The sequence below is a fragment of the Ochotona curzoniae genome, unplaced genomic scaffold (assembly GCF_017591425.1).
Source record: "Ochotona curzoniae isolate NIBS_2020 unplaced genomic scaffold, NIBS_Ocur_1.0 contig_3332, whole genome shotgun sequence".
NCBI lineage: Eukaryota > Metazoa > Chordata > Mammalia > Lagomorpha > Ochotonidae > Ochotona > Ochotona curzoniae.
In genome coordinates, this window is record NW_024465816.1 from 1424940 (window position 1) to 1446957 (window position 22018).

Genomic DNA, 22018 nt, shown 5'->3' on the forward strand with positions numbered 1-22018 from the left:
CTTCCTCAGACTCATCCCTTACCAGGCAGGCATTGTCACCGCCCTCTGGAAAGGGTTAAAGTGTTACTTTCCATTGAGGTTGAGTTAGGTTGCTGTTGGAGCTGTTTTTGATCACCACCCACTCAAGTCCACATTCAGAGAGAGGGCACTTTTCCTCTGGAGAATGTAATACAATGCCTCAGGCTTTACACGGAAAAAAGAAGTCTGCAAAATGTGCTAATTGGAAGATAACCACTGGAAGGAAAGTGATGAGTGCAACCTGCCTTTCATTCACAGCTCGCTCTCCACAGACCAGAGATAGGGAGCTCATCCCCAGACCTGGGGCCATGACTATGCTGTGACACTTACTCCTCAAGTGCTGCCAGTCACAACAGGGCATGGTAACTTTCCTGTGAAAGCATGTGTCCAGCTAACAGCCATCTATCCATAGTGAGAAGGCATTCCACACCTCAGTGACCAGAAAGGCTTTCTCCAAGCTGGCTTCTGATGAGCTCCTAAGTACCTGTACCTGTTGCTAGGTTCTTTTACCAGCTGGGCCACTGTTGCCTGACACAGCCTCTTCCTAGGGTTCTCCTTTTTCTGGCCACTCTTTTGTGGATCCCATCTCTTGATTCTAAATTCTTTCAGTTTCTTTGTCTTTATTCATTTGCTCCACTCTGAGTGACCACAAAAACAGATGAGTCTCAGTTATTTCTCTTGAAAATTCAGAACATATAAACTGATGCAGAGCCTTCCTTCAGCTGCCTCCCCTGCAGGTCAATTTCTTTATTAGCTGAGCTCCTCACCTGTGTCTAGGCAGAAGCTGGCCCCTAGGACTTGCTGCAATGAGCTCCAGTTCACCTCTCTGCCAGTGACTCCTCTATATTCTGTTCTTTCTCACTTTCAACTTCTCCTTTATCCACCCAGAGCCCTCCTCTTCAATATACCCTGGACCACATCATGTTCATCTACACAGAATGTATATTTTATTATTATTGAGCTCTCATCTGACCATTCACTGCTCACAATGGCAGTTGTGTGGAGAGCAGGAGTAGAGATGAGAGCATTATCCAGGCCTCTAACATGGGCAGAAAAATCTAATTACTTGAGCCATCATTGTTACAATCCAGTGTGCACATTAGCAGGAAGCTGGAGTCAAGAGCCAGGACTGAAAACAGAATCAACATGCTTCAATGTGGGATATAAAAACCTTAACTGCTTGGCCAAATGTCTGTTCCTAACAAATATTTCTATTTAGTTTTTAATTAATTCATTTGAAAGATAATGCTAGAGTGACCCAACGAGAGACATCCTCCATCTTTTGATTCACTCTCAGAATGCATGCAACCACCAAGGCAGGAGCCTGGAGCTCCAGCCAGGAATCCCCATGTGAGTGGTACAAAGTACTTAGCTGTGTTGGGTACTTCTCAAGGGACACATTAGCAGGAATCTGGATCAGAGGTCGAGCTGGAACTCGAGCCAGGCATTGCAGTATGGGATGTGCTGTGCCTAAGACCTGCCCCCAGGTAAATTTTAAATCTGGTGGATCTGCTTACTTGTGACTCAAGCTAATTCATCTTCCTAGCATTAAAGCGTTAACTTATCTGATTACCGGAGCATAAACACCTACTTACATGTTAGGGTTTACATCATAGTGTTCCAGACGAATCTCTCTTCCATCTGTAACAGAATTTCTGGAGGACAGAAACTAATTCTTAAAAGTGATCCGAGCATGCTTCTGAAACTGAGAATTTGTTGATTTAAATGGAAATAGCTCCAAATTGTGGTTTAAAACCTTAGTTGCCCTTTGCTTCTCCTTGAATGACACAAATTTTTGTCCTATGTTTAACTCTTTGCACAGGTAATGTGAGACTGACAAAGGTCTACAGAAAGCATTCTGCCTTATCATCACAGCTTTGTTTACATTAGAAAACCTCAACTGACCTTTCACAAGAACTTCTATTGTATTTTTGACTTTGCTGTGAAACTTAATTCTCACCCAAAATTTGGTGCAGGACTAAAAGCAATGTACAAGCAATATCGCAAGCAAAAAAAAAAAAAAAAAAAAAAGGTCCTTTTAGGCCATAGGGTTGCTCTAAGGTTGTGCATATATTCACAATCACCCATTAGGCCAGGCTGCCCTTTAACTTCCCCTTTGACTTGGGAGGGCCTTTAGCTTTCTCTCTTGAAAGTCTCTACCTTGCTTCATTTACATCATACAGACCTCACTTAATCTCTCTCTCAGTTATCTCTTGGGTAGGATAAAGCACACCCTCACAGCCCAATGGTGGTAAAGCCTTCAGTAACTGATTGCCATTGCTATGATGAGTTTCTTTTCACACCATTATCGGAATTGCCTAGGATGAAATGTGTTACCTCTCTCATAATGGTCAGAAGCTGAACCTAACTTCCAGGTATGTTCGTGGGGCCAAGCATACCTCCACTAACCAAAACTTTAACCCTAGCTTTCTGGGAGCTTCAAAGGGTACCCAAAAAGTTCTCTTACAGCAAACAGGAAAACAAATAATAAAGAGTAATTGCCCTTCCGAAGAAAAAGAAAAGCTCCTAGTATATGAGGTCTGCTCCTGGGGTATGGAATCGCTCCTACCACACGGAGTCTGTACCAACGTAGACTCTCCAGTGTGCGCTTTCCCAAACACAAACTCCTACAGAATTCCAGATTAAAATTCTACTGATCAGAACAAGAGAAGTCGCATGATTTTGTTAAGGGCAAGTGACTAGGAGTAACACAATTCTTATAATTCATTGGTTGAAACAGCGGAAGGGCACCACCATGACTGGTTTTGTGCCTCTGTAACGAGTGACCCGGGGCCAGGTAATTTATGAAGAACGTAAACTTACAGGTTTGGAGGCTCAGAAGTGCAGGCTGACTTGGGTTCACTCTCTACCGAGGTCCTGTTTCCACCTCCAGAGTAATGCGTCTTCACAAGGCAGAGTCAAAAGGACCCACTTGCTTCTGCGAGCCCTTTTACAACCGTACCCTGTCTCATTTACATGCAAGCCATCACCTGGGCCTAATTACCCCTTACAGACCTCGTGTCTTACTGCCATTCCATGAGCAACACCTGAATTTTCAGCACGACACATTCAAACCACAGCCGACACACTTGAAAGCTCCTTTGCTGCCTTCATTTTCATGGAATCCACAGGTGAACCAACTTCAAGCTTCATCTCAGTCTGGGCCTCAGTGTATGGCCAAAAGCGAGGTACCTTTTGTAGGTTCTGTGAATTTATGATTTAGTAACCAGAGGGCAATTTGCTGTGCCTTTCCTGAAAGCTCTCAGTGACCCCTCACTACTGGTTTCCTGCTGAAGCTTCTACAGGTAACACGGCTGTGCCTCTCAAACCTAAAGCTAGATCTGGAGTCACCTGTGGGTCTTGTTAAGCTGCTGGTTGCGTGGTGCTGGGCCTACCTAGTCCTCAGGTGAGTCTGATGCTGCAGGGTCACAGGCAACTCTTTAAGCTGCAAGGTTAATGGGAATCTAGCCAATGAGGTGCCCAAATAGGAACCTAAACCCAGGAACATCTAATTCTGAAGGCTAGCTCTTTTTCACAATGCTGAGATGCAGAATTAAAGGCCGAACAAAAATTCAGAAATTGCATTGAAGCCTAATTATTTAGGAATAATGGTTACCCATGATTATAAAATTTAGAATTATTTTCTCAGATAATAATAAAAAAAAGAGGTACACTATATTGGAGAACAATTAAGAAAACTTTTTTTTTGGAGGCAAGGGCAATGATAATAGAACAAAAAGGCAACGGATAGAAAATAGTGGAAACATATAGGAGATAGATAATACACCTTTATATTCCTAAAGAGAGCGGAGAGAGCTGCAACATGCCATAGTTCTAAAATGGTGACCCCAAGCATCGTACACCATCTGTACACATCTCTGACCACTCCAGCTACTGACATGTAACCATAGCAACTAACAGTGTGACTAGCGAAGCAAGCCCTGTGACACAGAGATGAGGCCCAGCCTCCATTTCAGCAGTGTTCTAGAAACAGGCAGCTCTACCAGAAAGAGGAGAGCAGGTCTGCAGCCACAGAGGTGTTGGAGGGCTGGCCTGATATGAACTTCTGAGGTCTCTCCCAGGGAACAGAGGAATAAACAATGCAGACGATCTTGACTCTGTAGAATAGGGTAGTATTTCTAGGTCACACAAAGCTGAGATATCTTCCTTGCATCTCATACTCAAGTCAAGTTCAAAGGCCTATATGCTGTGTATTTTTCAAGAGACCATAATAAATCATCAAGGCAGAACAGGCCACAGAACTACTCAAGGTGGTTTAAATTTTCTTCTTGGTCATCAGCTGCAGTGGGTACATCATCACCTCCTCTTGCCCTGTTATCCCTCATTCTTATACACAGACCTCAAACCTTCCTCAAGACTTTCAAATATTATCTATCAGATCCTGATTTGTTGTGTTTACTACCTATTCTAGTAGGTAGATAAGGATTCCATTATTAGTCCTGACTGGTTTTCAAGTCTCTTTCATTGTATTCATCATCCTAAATTGGTCTGTTCATGTTACATTCTTGTTTCGAATCTAAGATTTTTTACTGTTTTATAAATTATGGTTGAGATAGCCTCTCTTTCACAGCATTATGAACTCTTAAATAATTGAAGGTCATCTGGATTTTTTAAAAAAAGATCTGTTTATGCAACTTGAACGTCAGAATTACAGAGACAGAGGGAAAGACAGAGAAATCTTCCATTCTCTGAGTCACTCCCCACATGGCTGCACCAGCCAACAATGGTTGGAGCTGAACTGGTTCAAAGCCAGGAGCCAGGAGCCTCTTCTGAGTCTCCCATGTGGGTGCAGGGTCTGAAGGCTTTGGGCCATCCTCCTCTGCTTTCCCAGGCCATAAACAGAGAGCTGGATGGGAAGTGGAACAGGTGGGACACAAACTGATATCCACATGGGATCCTGGTCCTTGCAAGTGGAGCAAGTGGCTGCTGAGCCATTGCACGGAGCCCAGGAACATATTTTAGGCCATCTACTACTGTTCTCTTTGAGGACATTCACCAGCACAACTGCAAGCCACATCTTGTCTTCTGCGCACATCAAAATAAATAAGAACCAGGACACAACACACACATAACACATCACGTACTTGATCAAACTGGGGGTCTTCTCCACGTTGTAGAGATTTCGTCAAAGGCTTTTCCTAGGAAGAAAAAAGAAAATGTTACAGGCTCTGAAACATTGTCTGTTTGATGTAATTGTTCTTATTCATTTCTGTATTTATGAAATGAGGAGGCAACTGTTTTTAAACGTGTGAGAAATTCTTCCTTTGCTAGTCTGACCTTAGCATACAGTGTCAGATCATTACTGCTAAGATTCGTGATGTTAACATGTATAAGTGTTTCAAAAACATTAAGGAAATAACACTCAGGGAAATGCAAGTTAAAAATGCAGTAAGATATGATCTCATACCCATCAAAATGACTTACCAATAAAAGCAAAAACAAAGACGACAAGTGTTGGCAAGGCTGTGGAGGAAACAGTACTATTTATACGGTGGGAATGTAAATTAGCGATTTTCATTATGGAAAACAGAATAGGGGTTACACAAGAAACTAAAAGTAGCACTAACATGATTCAGCAATGTTACTTAAAAGGAAATGAAACATAGTAAAAAGATAGCTGCATGTACAAGCCCATTAAAGTTTTATTCACAATAGGCATATTAAGTGTGCATTTCTGGATGAATGGATAAGCAAAATGTCACTTAACTGCACAATAGAATACTAGTCAGCCTTTTTTTTTTTTTTTTAAGGAAATACTGTCATTCTTGACAGCATGGACAAAGTGGAGGTTCTGATACAAAGCCTGGCAAAGAGAGATACATACTATACAAAATTTCATTTGTGGGATTGAAAAAATCCAATCCACAGCAGCACAGAATGGTGGTTACCATAGACCGTTGGTGGTAGGGGTGGTGGATGGTCAAAGGGTACAGAGTTTTAGCTGAAAAGAGAAATATGTTTTTGAGATTTATTGTATAACACAGTGTGAACATGTCTTGAAAATTCCTGTTTGCTAAAGTGATGGTGTTAGAAAGTAGAGACCATGGAAGGGCAATCGATCATGAGGGCAGAATTCTCATGGATGGAATTGGTGCCCTTTGAGAAGAGGCCAAGAGGCCTTACGGTGGCTGTTTGCCCCTCGAGCAGGTAGATACACTAATGAAGCTCTCTCTTTGAGGCACCGGCCCTCGGCACACGCTCACCGTACTGGTAGGTGCCTTCATATGGGATACCAAGACTCCAACACTGAGAACAACATATTTCTTTTCTTCACAAATTACCTGGCTTCTGGAAACTTCTCATAGTAGCCTACATAGAATAATGCTTACTGTATATTTGAAAATTGCTAAGGAAATAGATTTTAACTGTTTTTCTTTCCTTTATACATGAGCTGATTGACATTTTAATCAACTTGGTTTATTCACTCCAATGTGTACAAAAATGAAAAAAAAAGCATGCCATAATTACATATAGTTTTGCCAATTGCAAAAAAAAAAAACAAAAGAAAAAAGAACCTTGTGCTTTCAATGAAAACTACATAATAAAAAAAATTAGGGAGTTTATTTGAAGATTTTAAAAAATTATTTACCTTGGGACTTGACATATTTTGCAAATTTGCAAGAAACATAATGCCCAAAGTCTTTGTATTTAGAAACCAAATAGAATCTACTCACTGGATTGGTGCTAAGAGACAACCTCCCAATCACACATTTACTAGCTGTAACTAGTGAAGTTTCAGCATGGGATTTCACTTTGTCCTACGTTTAACTCTTTGCACAGGTAATGTGAGACTGACAAAGGTCTACAGAAAGCATTCTGCCTTATCATCACAGCTTTGTTTACATTAGAAAACCTCAACTGACCTTTCACAAGAACTTCTATTGTATTTTTGACTTTGCTGTGAAACTTAATTCTCACCCAAAATTTGGTGCAGGACTAAAAGCAATGTACAAGCAATATCGCAAGCAAAAAAAAAAAAAAAAAAAAAAAAAAGGTCCTTTTAGGCCATAGGGTTGCTCTAAGGTTGTGCATATATTCACAATCACCCATTAGGCCAGGCTGCCCTTTAACTTTCCCTTTGACTTGGGAGGGCCTTTAGCTTTCTCTCTTGAAAGTCTCTACCTTGCTTCATTTACATCATACAGACCTCACTTAATCTCTCTCTCAGTTATCTCTTGGGTAGGATAAAGCACACCCTCACAGCCCAATGGTGGTAAAGCCTTCAGTAACTGATTGCCATTGCTATGATGAGTTTCTTTTCACACCATTATCGGAATTGCCTAGGATGAAATGTGTTACCTCTCTCACAATGGTCAGAAGCTGAACCTAACTTCCAGGTATGTTTGTGGGGCCAAGCATACTTCCACTAAAATTAAAATTTAACCCCAGCTTTCTGGGAGCTTCAAAGGGTACCCAAAAAGTTCTCTTACAGCAAACAGGAAAACAAATAATAAAGAGTAATTGCCCTTCTGAAGAAAAAGAAAAGCTTTACATTACTACTGTGACTTTAATTTGTAATGTGTAATTTAGAGGAAACCTTTTAATTTAATGGTGAAGTGGCTGTAAAGTCAATCAAGAAAAAAACAACAGCCAATCAGCCACACTGAACTTCTCCAGGCTGTAGACTACACAGTGCATTTGACGCTACGAACATGTTTACAGATAATTAACTGAGGGTTTTGATATCATCGACAGTGAAACTCTATACATGTATGGTCTGAGTTGTGAACAAAGAATTTCAGAATGGAGCTACTGTGGTTGGTGTTCTTTGTTCCGCAGAACACGGGAGGAAACTGCCCCGTGAACTTGCCCTACCTCATCAGACAGCAGAGCTCGGTGGATCCAACTGCTGGAATGACATTTAGGTGTTTCATCTAGAACTAAGCTGTGGGTGCCCTATTTCAGCTGGAACCAAAGAAAAATGCGGCTTAGGGCAGTGAGAACACCAGAATCCCATTTCAAAGTGCATGGGTTCTGCACCTGCCCCTGGCTTTTGCCTCCAGCCAACCATTTCCTAATGCAGACTTTGGGAGGCAGCAGTGACACCAAGTACTTGGGTTCCTACCACTCACCTGGGAGACCTGGACTGAGTTCTCCACTTCAGCCCAAACCCAGTTCCAACTGTTGGGGGCATTTTGAAAGTAAACCAGTGGGTGGGAGCTCTGTCTGTCTAGCTGACTCTCTGCCTTTCAAATACATATATAAAAATGTAAATAAAAAAATACTGGGCATATGTATCTTTTTTCAATCAGTTGTGTCAGCCTTGACTCAACTTTGAAGACAGAAGAAGCTCTTAGGGATCGAGAGGTATAAGCCATCTTGAAAACATCCTCCACTCACGTTGACTGGGTCCCTACCAAACCTGCCTCAGTTGGTCCACAGGTAAACTAAAGGCCAGGTTCCTCTTAATAGCTAATGAACAATCACCCAATAACTAACAGCCAACTGCTGTTACAACCCTTGAAGATTCTTCCATAAAGGATGTTTGAAGAAACTGATAAATAGATTCTCTTTTGTTTCAGTTCATTACTAAAATAAATATCTGTAATCAGAGCAAAGCATGCTGATTTTCACTCACAACACAGAGAGAAAAACTTACATCATAAGAATAATAGAGAGTATTTCTGATAAACTAAAGGTAGTAGCACTTAAGATGCTGCTGTGATATGAAATGTGAAGATTGTGCAGTAGCCTACCAGCTAAAGTTCTCACTTTGCATGAACTGAGATTCTATATGGGCTCCAGTTCATGTCCTACCTGCTCCACTTCCCATCCAGCTGTTTGTGGTCTGGGAAAGCAGTTGAGGACAGCCTAAAGCCTTGGTACCCTGTATCCATGTGGGAGACGCACAAGAGGTTCCTGGCTTCTGGCTTCAGGTTGGCTCAGTTCCGGCCATTGCAGCTACTTGGGGATTGAACCAGCAGATGAAAGATCTTTCTCTCTGACTCCCCTTCTCTCTGTAAATCTACTTTTCCAACAAAAATCAATAAATCTTTTAAAAAGTTAATAAAAAAGCAAGCAAGGAAAACAATGAATTATAGCACTCACCAAGGAGTTTGAGATAGCACTTTCACTAGTTTGTGTTTGGACTATATTCCTTTCTTTTGGATATAAAGTACCATTAATTTTAATCAATATTTATTTTATTTATTTGAAGAGCAGGTTGAAAGAGACAGGGGAATAGCAGATATCTTCCATCTGCTGGTTCACTCTACAAATGGCCACAATGGTCAGGGCCATTCCAGGTCAAAATCAGGAGTGTCAGAGGGCCTAAAGACTTGGGTCTTCTTCCACTGCTGTCCCAGGAGTATTAGCAGGGGCCTGGATGGGAAGCAGAGCAGCCAGGACTTGAACTGGCTTCTGTATGGGATGACTACATCACAGGCCAAAGTTTAACCTGCTGTATCACAATGTCAGCATCACAGAATTTCCAATGTTAGCCCCCTGTGCCTGCTGCATGCACTGCACAAACTGCGAGCACACTGGCAGTAAAGCGGTCCTCTACTGACTCCTTTGGCATGATGCTCCAGCAGCAGGTCCTCCCTCCCATTGTGTGCAGCCTAACTCCTGTCCCCTCCTGTCTGCCTCTCAGCTGTCAACACATTTAAACCACCTTACCATGATGCCTTGGTTGGCTAAACCCCCACCCCTGGCTTTACTTCCTATCCAGCTCTCCTCAAATTCAGTCCTTCAGTGAATGACCTACACTTGTCTCCGCTGTGCTTTCTGCAACCACTCACAACATGGTTCTTCTCTCACCAGTAAAAAATAGCCTCCTTAAAGACCCTCATGAATTTTACTTTTTTTAAGATTTATTTTATTTTTATTACAAAGTCAGATTATATAGAGAGGAGGAAAAATAGAAAGATCTTCCGTCTGTTGATTCACTCCCCAAGTGAGCGCAAGGGCAGGTGCTGTGCGGATCCGAAGCCAGTAGCCAGGAGCTTCCTCCAGGTCTCCCACACGGGTGCAGGGTCCCAAAGCTTCGGGCCATCCTCGACTGCTTTCCCAGGCCACAAGCAGAGAGCTGGATGGAAAGTGAAGCTGCTGGGATTAGAACCAGCACCCATATGGGATCCTGGCGCATGCAAGGCAAGAACTTTAGCCACTAGGCCACACAGCCAGGAGCAGACCCTGATAAATTTTCAAGTGACAGATTTGGTGGACAGTTTATAGCACTTTTCCCTTCCTGGATTTTCAGCTTCAGCAATGCTAGTCACCAATATGCCTTCCCATTTTTTTTTTTTAAATAAGGCACAGAGATGAGATACAGTGAGAGTGAGTGTGCTTGCTCTCATCTGCTGGTTGGCTGCATACATACCCCCAAACACCAGGGCTGTGGTGGCACAAGCAGTTGAGCCATCACCTGTAGCCTTGCAGAGCCTACATTACCAGGACACTCGCATCAGGCGCAAGAGCAAGGAACTGAACCCAGGCTCTCCGATGTTTCATCTTCACTGGCGTCTTACTGCTAGCTGACATCCGCCGTCTTCTCCCACAAGTCACACCGCCTCCCACCTGTTCTCCCACTTTTTCAGGCATACTTTCTCTGTGGCCTCCGTAGGCTAGTCTTTCCGCTTAGATATATGCCACAGGGCTGACTCATTCTTGGAAAACTTACTAGAACATTCTAATCCTACCCCCCTTCAATCTGTAAACACAACTTTGTGAAATGAAAGTAGACATTTCCAAAGCAATCAGGAAATATCAAATGGAATTGTATCTTCCAAGAAATATTTTAACTTGGGATATTCTGATTACATATCTAAGTGACATCAAAGAATATCTAAGAGGAGCCAGTGTTGTGAGGCAGCAAGTTAATCAGCCACTCCATGTCCACGTGCCAATCTGGAGTTGTGGTTCAAGTCCAGGTTGCTCCACTTCTGGTCCAGCTTCACAGTAAAGTGCTTAGGAAGGCCACAGATGATGGCTTATGTGCTTGGGTCTCTGATACTGCTGCAGGAAACCAAGATGGAACTCTTAGATCCTGGTTTTGGCTTGGCCCATACCGAGCTATTGCAGCGATATGGGGAGTGAGCCAGTAGAGAGAAGACAGTTTACTTATGCCTCTCCCATTCCCTGTTATTCTTTCAAATAAAATAAATATCTAAAAATATAGATCATAAATATAGATCATAAGTGCTCTTCAGCATGACCTTGTACTGATCATAATTTGAGATTCTGCCTAAAGTTTTATTGATGACTTTCAGTATTATGAAAATAGCAATAATGAGTCAAAGGGATGGTAAGGACTGAACTTCAGTACTTAGTGTTATGTTATTATTATAGCACATTATATTTTATTTCTCACCAACATAATATATTTTCAAGTGATATCTTCTGTGTTTTTTTTTTAAAGCTTTACTTATTTTTATTGGAAAGTCAAAATTTACAGAGAGAAGGGGAGATAAAGATCTTGCATCCACTGAGTCACTCCTCAAGTGGCTGCAATGGTTGGAGATGAGTCAATCTGAAGCCAGGAGCCAGGAGTTTCTTTCAGGTCTCCCATGCAGCTGCAAGACCCTAAGGTTATGGGTCATCCTTGACTGGTTTCCTAGACTGGAAACCAGGGAGCTGGAAGGGAGGTGGAGCAGCCAAGACATGAACCAGTGCCCATACAGGATCCTGGCACATGCAAGGCAAGGACTTAGCCTCTGAAACATTACACTGGGCCCAGATATTTTCTTTATATTAAAAAATGATGCCCGTACAAATTATACAGAGAAGTGAATCATCAAACAGAACCGATGATAAGTTGGGAAATTATCACCTAGTTTTGCATTTTTAAACAGATCACCAGGCATCAAAATGACTGTCTTACCCATGGATGAACTAGACATCATTAAATTGAAGTACAAAACCCTTTTGATGTTTTCTATTTCTTTGTGATACTTTTCTCATGGTTTATCTGCTTTAAGCTTCAGTTGGACTTTTGCTATGGTGGTATATTAAAATCTAATTTCACAGCTGAAAAGTCTCATTTGGGAGCCACAAAAAAAAAGTTCTCAATGTACGTAATTCCAAGCACGTTTATCACAAGGAAAAGGAACTAGCTTAACCATGTACAAAAACAAGCGGATTATGGGCTCACCTGAGACATCACCTCCTTTGGCAGCTAAATGGACCCGTTCAACAATTATCGCTGACGGTACCCACTAACTGCTGTGTTTCTGTGAGTTTTCAGAGTTCTGGGGATTGTCTTTATGGAGCAAGCAAACAAGGGGCCAGTTCAAACTGCTTTACTAAGAACAGCTATTTTAAGCTATTTATTTATGTATGTACTTATTTATCTAATTTGAAGAGAAGCCAGTACTTAGAGCAGTATGATATAAATACTCCCCAAGTGAGCAGTCCCTTTTCACTCTGCACTCAGGACAGCATCAATTTGATTCTATCACTGCACTCCACACGGAGTTACATCTATATATTATTTTTATTCCCTTCATATTTCCCTTATTAGGTCGGTCAGAGCAATAGTGGCCTCTATTTAAGGAGGAGCTTGGCCAAAGAGATTAGCTGATTGCCCTTCTGGGAAGCTGACTGGAACCCAAGGAGCAGTGACACATTTAGGCTGGCAGTTCTGCTATTTACACAGCCTTAGTCAACAAGCATATAACATTTGCTCAGTACAGGCAGACTGGCATGTATGACAATGCAGAAAACCACCAACTTATAGTCGTGGGTATGATGAAATACAAGTGAACTGTGCAAGAGCTGAGGTTAGTGAATCGTTGAAAGGTTTCACGAAGACCTACATGTGATAAAGACCTGAATTTGATCTAAAGAGTTAATATTTCCATTGTTCAGAAAAGCGGGGTTCCCAATAGCCATACTCCTGAAATATTAAAACAAAGGGGGAAGGATCTGATAATTTCTCACAGCTAGTTATCTGCAGACAAGTCACACACGTGACGAGGTAACAAGCAAAGGGAGGGCTAAGTGCTTGACCTCTCTCTGGGTCCCTAAACAAAAACAAACCAAAGCATAGCAAAATCCAGTGAGCTCTCTTATCACTGCCAGTGGAGTGCCTACTAATCTCAAGCTGTTTCGCATTGCCAGAGAGGGTCTAACATCAAAAGAAGAAACTGCTGGGAGTGTGTATCTCCCTGATGATTTACAGTCACAAATTCATCAGACAAAAAGAGCCACTCATCCTAAGTTTGTTGGTGGTGCCATCAGTGTCATTGGAACAGCACAGTGCCCTGTGGACTTCAGCATGATGGGAAGAGTGTCCTCAACTCAATTCTGTAACAGAACCAGGAGGAGCAGGAAGCCCGAGCGAGACACGGGGCCAAGGAACAAAGGCATGTCGACAGACATTAGTTCCTGAACCTGGAACAACCTTAGCATGCAGTAATGCTCTCATTAGCTAATTGCTTGGTCTTCCAGTGTGTGTGCCAGCTGGCCATGCCTGATGTTCATACAGGTTGGTCTTACGGCATGACATACCTCATTACAGATTCATGCTGTGTGGTGCAAAATTTGGCACCCTGCACTCTACAGAGTTTGTTACCCAAGAAAATATGTTATGTTATTTCCAGTTTACTTTTAATCTTGTTTTGAAACAGAAGTCTCTTCCATTGTTCTTTCATGCCAGCAAGCCAGCTTGATCACCCTGTGCTATTTTTAAGCCACCATTCCAACATGACACAGTCAGCACCTGTACAAATTATCACAGTGTCTGAGAGCCCACACCTGTGAGCCAAACCCAACACAGTGGCAATGCCTGAAAAGTCCTGCCTACATCCCGTCCATTAATTCTTTTTTATTAGCAAAGGTTTATCAGTCTCAAGAAATCCTAATAATAAAACCACCCCCATTCTCACACCATATTTCATCCTAAATGTGGATTTACACTGCAGGACATTAAGAGGTAGATGAGCACAGCCCTCTCCCACTCTGTTGTCATTCCCTAAAGTCAAGAAGATCTTGTCCTGTTTTCATGTTTCAAAGCAGAAAGAGAAGACGGCAGTTTTTATCTATGTGATTCTGTCAAGCATGAGAATGACTAGGTCCAGATGGAATCCCTGGCCTAATTCCTGATTCACCATCCACTGCAGCCTTTTGCAGAGACAATGGAAGACTAAACTAGCCTCGAATCACTAAGCCACGATTTGTAAACCAAGAGATAAGGGAGTAAATATGTGTACTTCATTTGTCGCATATGTTAGTGCCAAAAACTAGCATTGTGGTGGCCACCGTTTTACAGAAAAGTAGTGATGAGTAACATTTAGGTGATTTTTCCAGAAGCACACACTAGGAGCAGAATGAAGATTCAAACCTAGATCAGTGTAGATGATCTATGCTACTTCTTATTAATTCAATCCACAAAGTCAAAACTGATGGGTGCTCTTGAATTTTGAAATTCTGGAGAGTCTTGTTTTTGGAGAAGAGTTTTTTAAGATGCTAAGTGCCTTAACTATAGTGGCAGGTGCTACACAAAGAGAAATTCACAGATATGAGAGTGAACATTTTGAGACTACGACTACTAAGACTCAACTTGATTTTCTACTCATTAGTTGGGTGGGAGTTAGGGCAGGTGACCACATAAGGGAATAATGAGGTATACTCAGATGCCAAAATACAAGAAGTTGAAAAATCAATGTCTCTGTACTCAGAACATTGCAGGGCTTTCATCTGCCAAGAACAAAGGATAGAACAAAATCCATTATTATCAGGCCAAAAATCCGTTATTATCAACATACCTCTGCAAGCGAGATGACTTCTGGAAAATACACAGGTTCCTGTAATTTACCATATTCCTATTATATTCATTCCTATAATTATTCCTTTATTTAAAAAAGACAATATCTATGATATATAAAGTACTGCTCTCAATTCATGGATGTGGGGTGTGAGAGTGTGTGTGTGTGTGTGTGTGTGTGTGCATGTGTGTGTGTGTGAGAGAGAGACACAGATATTGCCTCCAAGCGATTTGCAGCTTCCACTTAAAAACAACCTCAGCCTGATCTTCATAAAATGCATTTTACATTATAAACTGTTAAGTACACATAACTGAAAGTTTTATTAACATAACCTTTACTCCTCAAACTTAATATTTTGTGTCTAGTCTTTTAATTAATCCAAAAACAACAAACGAGGGTGTTTGAGAGAATAGGATGGTACTTCAGATAGATTTCTGGTTCTATTTGAGTGTGTACTGACATAAACATGATTTTATAGGAACACCAGGGAAGAAACTAAGGTGATGAGGTATTTGAGTTGGGGTTTGGCAAGAAGGCAGAGTGAGGATGTTAATGGTATTCAAGGAAGAGAGTGCCATATGTATACATGTTTAGTGGCAGATGAGAACCACAAGTTCATACAGGCGCATGGTAGAACAAGGACAGGCTGTGATCAATTAAGACGTGGAACAGTGTGAAATGGTTTTGTGAAAGGAATGGAAAAGACTCACTGGACTAGAACTGAGGAGAAAGAATTAGTGACAAATTCCTCATTCTTCCTTTTATTTATCTTGGGGACCCCCTCCATTGTCCTTGAAACCTCTGCTTGTACGTGGTTCTCATAGCACAAAGGCTCCCCTTGGCTTTAGCTGCATGAGAAACAATCCAAGAATTCTGCAGAGGATTTGTGCAGGAGATGGACTAACACAATCCAAACTCACATGCAATACACATGTGGCTGTATTGGATAGGATGATAACATTTTAAAAAGAAATGCATCATTTGGGGACAGGCACTTGGCTCTGTGCTTGAAACGTTTGGGATGACCGCAACCCAAATTGGCAGGCATGTGGTCATGTTCTTGTTCACCCAGTTTCAGACTTCTGCTAGTCCATATCCTGGAAGACTGCAGTTTGTGCCTCTAGGTATTTAGATCCTTGACCAACTACCCCTAACGCACCTCCTGCTTTTGGACAACTGGCTGGAGGTCCTGGCTTCCAGTTTCTAGTCTTGGATACTGCAGGCATTTGGTGTGTGGGTCTTAGGAAGGTGGTATCTATCTGTTTCTTTATTGCTCTGTCTCTATGCCCTTCAAATTAATTAGAAAAATTAAAAAAAAATAAAGCTTTTAAATGAGAAAATGAAATCACCAGAAAGATGAAGGGAAAGGAAGATGAGGAGGAAGGGGAGCAGTGCAATGGTCACCCAGCGGAAGGACTTTCTTGTTATCCTGCAGGCCTTTCTCTTCTCTAAGGAGGAGGCAGGAAATTGTGGACTGGAGAAACAGGACATTGGAAATAAAATGTCCAACCACAAATATGGTTCTAAACAGAGATGTATTGGACTACAGAAAAAAAAAAAAAACCTATCCATCAGTACAGTGAAAGAAATAGATATTCAAGTAGCTTCGGCCTGGATCCTAAGCAAAAACAAGAAAAAAAAATCATCACAGGGAATTTGAAAAGACTGGCTAATGTTTATTATTATTATTATTATTATTATTATATTATTGACAATCTTTACATAGCTAATTAGGGTAAAAAGACTCAAGAACAGGAAAGTGGGTAACACCATTATTTCCATATTGTTTCCTTCATGTTTAAAGGGGGGTATTAAGGGAGAAGGCCCACCCAATTTTCCATCCTCCCCAGGTCCCGCATTGTAGGGTATGCTCTGAGGTTCTTGCGCCAGTTGTTTTCATATTTCAACAGTTATGAATCGCTGCCAATCTCGCCACTCCAAGCACGATGAGGTCTTTGAAGAATCCACTGATTGACATAGTCCATCACAAAGTCTCCGTTTGCCCTGTATTTCGCTGCCAACATATAGCTGAGATGGTTGATTGACCTGTTCTGTCTTCTCTCTTTTCTTGATTAGGGTTCTGAGTCCAGCATTTTGATTGGGGAGATCTCCAAAGAAACTTTATCTGAGGTGTTCTCAGACCAGATTCTTGTATGTGCTAGCAAGTACAGAACATGCCACAGTCCATTGCCCCGATCAGCTGGTGGTTGCAATTGCTGGGTTGGTTCTGTTTTCAGCCCCGACTTCCACTGGAGCCAATGGGTGTTGCAGTCCAGCCTGGTGCTGCCCAGCACATTCTCTGCCTTCGCATAAATAAGTGGGAGCTGCAGCCTAGTTGGAGCGACCCACATAACCCCCACCAGGCCTACCCCCCTACCCTGGTTTGCCAGTATGTGTAGCAGTAGTCCAGTCTGTCCCACACCCCATTCCACCCCAGCCCCTGTCCTGGTTTTCGTGGCCTCCCGTGGAAGTGGTAACCCAAGAGGGAGGAGCCCACTATTTTCCTTCCAGGCCTCTCCCACTCCCAGATTATGCACTCTCCAGCTAGTTCTGTGGTTTGACTTGACAGAACTAGCCTCCAGTGCCAGTTTGTGCCAGCTGATGCTGTGGCTAAGCCCAGACAACCCTCACCCACTCTAATTTTGTTTGCACCAGTAGGAATAATCAGCCCAGCCTGGCTTTTCCCTGATCTAGTCCACCTGAGGTGTACAGGCATTGTAGCCCTGCTTAGTCTGGTCTGCCCCCATCCCAGCTCATGCTCTCCACTGGGAGTAGCTGTCTAGCAAAGGACCCACCCCTAATTCCCCTGCTGGCTCCGCCCCCTCCCTCCTGGTTTTCACGTGTGCTGGTTGGGTGCTGCGGTCACATCCAGTACAGGCAATCTCACCTTGGCATTCTGTATTGTGCACTGGTCTTTGTTGCGACTGAACCCGGCTTGACCCACAGTGTTCTGGAGCTTGGATTTGCCAGTGGGTGACGTGAACAGATTCAGCCTGGTCTTCCCTTGACCCATGCCAAATGTATGCCAGTTGGTAACTTTCCATGGCCTGTTCTGGGCTGTTTCCTATCATGTTTCTTGCGCTTACCTACAGGGTCTGTGTCCTGCCAGAGGAGTTGCCCAGGCTCCTCCATCAGAACCTCTCCCAATGCCAGATTTTGTGCATACCAGGGGTTCCATGAGCCAGCCCTACTCAGTTCACCTCCTGTCTTAGCAGGAACAGTGGCCTTTCCTGACTAGCCTTTAACCCAAACTGGTCCTTGGTGTTGGATGTTTCACCCCAGCCATGGCTCGTCCATACCCACATATGGCTCATACATGGTTCAGTAGGGGTTGAGACCTTGCCTAGTCCATCGCACATCTGCCCTGGTCCTCCAGGACACCAGGGGGTGTTGGGGTCTGGCCTGGCTCAGTGCATCCAATCCCAGCCCACGCTTGTGCCAAGGGAGACTACAACCGTTTCCTGATTAGAATGCAGGCCCCATTCTAGCCCACGTGCCCCTTGGTGGGAACCTCACCCAGCTAGGGTTGTCCCCTTAGCTCCCCAACCAAAGACTGGCTAATGTTTTACAAGAGTGTAGGGACCTCTATCTATGTCATCTGCCAGGTGCAGAAATCCCCAAGTCAAGATGCCAATAGAATATCTGGCCTTGAACAGTGATAATTCTAGGATAATATAAAGATACAAAGCCATGCTAGAGAAACATCCCACATTCATGACTATAAGGAAGACTCACAGAAAGCCAAGTCCCATTAAAGAACTCATTAAAAACTCGTCAAAGTACACAGCAAGCCATCTACCATAGGCCAAATTTAGCCCGCAGAAACAGAACAGCAGAATCTCAAATGGCTTTATAATAGAACTGTAGTCTACAAGAGGACAGAAAATACGTTTAAGATCACTGAAGCCATGAAAAAAAATGCACAAACTTAAGAGAACAAAACACAATAAAAAAAAAAATCAAAAAAGTATTTTACAAGAGAAACATAACTCTTCTAGCAATCAAAAATAGGACAAATTTAAAAGTATCACTAAGCGTTAAGCAATTGATTAGACAAAGCACAAGAGACTATTGTGAATTAAAATGTCTGAAAAAAACCAAGAATGCAGTGGATAGAAAGAAATATGAATAATAAAGTTAAATATATATGTATGTATATACATATACACATAAAGTTAAATATATGTAATATAGCATGAGATGGCCAAATATACAACTAACAGGAGTTCCAGAAGAAGGAAAGTGAAAAGATAAATATTTACATATGGAGTGACTTTTATAACTGATGGCAGACATAAATACTCAATTCAAATAGCACAAGCATCTCCAAGAGGAAAAAAATATAAATTTATCTCCCAAATCAGTGAAATAAAATTGCAAGACACCAAAGACAAAGAAAAATCATAAAAGGAGAAAAAAATAAACAATTCAGGAAAATATAATCAATCAATCAGACATTTCAACACAGAGGCAACACCACAAAAGTATTACTACAAAAGAGGGAAACTTAATGTTAAGCTAGAATCCAATGGCCAGCTAAACCACCATTAACAATTGTGAGAGAAATAAGGACATTTATATAGACAAGTCTGAGTGACTTGCTAATTATCGACATTGATTTTTAAATGAACTTAGATGCACTTTGAGAAGGAAAAAATTTAAACTATAGGCAAGGAAATCAATGCCAGGAGGAAAAAAAATCATATCCATTATGTCATTTTAAAAACAAACATATGAAAGAGACACAGATGGTCCCATTTGGATTATTTAGAACACTTTGCTTGGGAAAGGTGAAATAATTGGTATGACTGGACAGAAGCAAATGCTATCAAATGTCCCTATGAAGCAATAAAAATAGAATTGAATTACTGGCTTATCCATCAATGTTAATGAATATGACCCGAGTGTCCCTTGGGTACAAACAGCAACACTGCTGATCAAGCAAAAGATGTTTAGAAAGATATTTATAGAGAAAAGAATTCCAAAATTTGATTTGGCAAACACTTTCATTTTGTTGTCCCCTTATTCCAAAATGAAGTTTAGGTATTTGGAATTTGCAAAGTCACAAATAAAACTCAAACTTTAATTTGATGTTGCATTCACAATGTTCACAGTAGAATTTTGAGTTGGTCTCTCAAAATAAAACTGAAAAATATAGATTCCTCAGTAGGACTAACATCATAAATGTATCCTTCCAAACTTGCACACACTACCTTTGCTATCTCAAGTTTTAGTCAGGGGAGAAAATAATTTGCAATTTGATACAAACTAATTTCTAATTCAGTTTTAAAGGATTCAATATATTTCTTAATAAATCTAACTCAACACAACAAATGGTAGGGTAGTTTTTAAAATTCACTTAAATTATCTCTATACACCTCAAAATAACAATTCTTTCTATGACTACAGCAAAACATACCTACTTCTGTACTTATAGAATTAGGTAACAAGACATAGAAGTCACCCACATTTACCGTCCTACAAATAAGCAATAAAAGACAAAACATTACCAATCATTTTTCAGCAGATAAGAAATAGACAAGGTATCGAAGTTTGCATATCTACCAAACGCCAAAAGGAATGGTCTCTTTTCAGAAAATGGTAACAATTTCCAAAAATCAACTGAATACATTTATTTAGTTCAAACCATCAAGCACGTCTTTTGAGTACCTAGCCAAACCTCTTACATGAGGCACACAAATAGACTTCCTGATGAAGGGCAATCCTATATAGGAATTTTCTTTTAAACATTTTTACTGATTTTTATTTGAAAGACAGATTTTTACAGAGAGACAGAGAGGTCTTCCATCCACTGGTTCACTCCCCAAAGGACTACAATGGTCAGTGCTCAGCTGATCTGAGCTAGGAACCAAGAACTTATTCTCGGTCTCACACAGGGATTCAGGAGTAGGGAACAAAATATCTACCTCTAATTAGCGGAGTGCTATGGTCCAGAGACTTCAGATGTAATGTTGAGTTCAAGAAAAACTCATACAAAATTACCAAACTTCATGACCCAGACTATTTTACACTCTGAACTCTTAAATATTTATTTCAAAAACAGGTGAAATGAAGAATCAGAATGCAATCCTTTAAGCATCTTTGAACCTTTACACCAAAATTGCCAGTTCCTTAGGAAAACTCAGGAGGATTCACAATTTCAGAGAGCCTTCACCAAGCACTTGCACACTTTCCAGTGGTAAGGAATGAGAGGACTCTTCCGTGTTTCACCTCCCTCTCCTTCTCCCACTGTCCCGTGAGCCTTGGGCCACACACAGGCAGCTTCCTTCCCTGCTTCTGTCTGGGGAGAGGCTCTTTGCTGTCTCACAAGAGGTTTCCAAGGATTAACACTGGTCTGGATAATAGAAAGTTAGGTGCTTGACTTGGCTGATTGGAGCTACAAAAGAACCCCATGTAGGTAAAAGAGGGAACAAAAATATCTCTACATGACAATGACCATGGCAAAGTCTGGCAGCGGAGCAAAGAGTGGGCTGAAGTCACCTACTTAACCTTCTCTGGGCCACTTTCTCTATTATCAAGCATATAAATGTTATCTATCCAAAATGAAGACTAAGCAAGATGAGAAGTTAAACACAGTGTCTGAGACATATCAAGTATACTATGGATAGTAACCATTGTTGTTATTAAGGGTTCTAGAAATAAAATCCATAAGTGAATGTAGAAAGAGGTAGTATATTAAGAATAAGCTATATGAGTAAAACTACCAAAGTAAGAAAAAGTTTCCATAATTACAGAAATTCAGTAGATGTATGGAATTTTACAAATAGAACACATAAAAATAACTTCCAGTTACCTAGTAAAAACTTAAAAAGAATAATAGTTAATAACCCTAAGGTAAATACACTTAGTAAAAATCTTTAATTTTTTTTTTTTAATTGGGAAGCCAGATATACAGAGAGGAGGACAGAGAGGAAGATCTTCTGTCTGCTGATTCACTCCCCAAGTGACCTCAACAACTGGTGCTGAGTCTATCTAAAGCCAGGAGCCAGGAATCTCCTCCAGGTTTTCCATGTGGGTATAGGGTCCCAAGGCTTTTGCCCATCCTTGACCGCTTTCCCAGGCCACAAGCAGGGAGCTGGATGGGAAGTGGAGCAGCCAGGATATGGAGCAGCACCTATACAGGATCCTGGCATGTGCAAAGCAAGGACTTCAGCAGCTAGGCTATTGTGTCGGGCCCAAAAATCTTTGGATTTTGATTCCCAAGCCATAAGTTGTGATTTTTAAAATAAAGGTTATTTGAAAAGTACTGTATG

General features: G+C 41.5%; 1 protein-coding gene across 4 annotated transcripts in view; it reads right to left on the reverse strand.

The window, feature by feature from the left end:
• Positions 1-22018, reverse strand: part of FRY (FRY microtubule binding protein) — a 432396-nt gene that overhangs the window by 175612 nt on the left and 234766 nt on the right. For all 4 annotated transcript variants that reach the window (XM_040979819.1, XM_040979817.1, XM_040979818.1 and 1 more), the window contains one exon: positions 5124-5177. In XM_040979819.1, coding sequence (XP_040835753.1) covers positions 5124-5177 — 54 coding nt within the window. The remainder of the gene's footprint in view (positions 1-5123; positions 5178-22018) is intronic.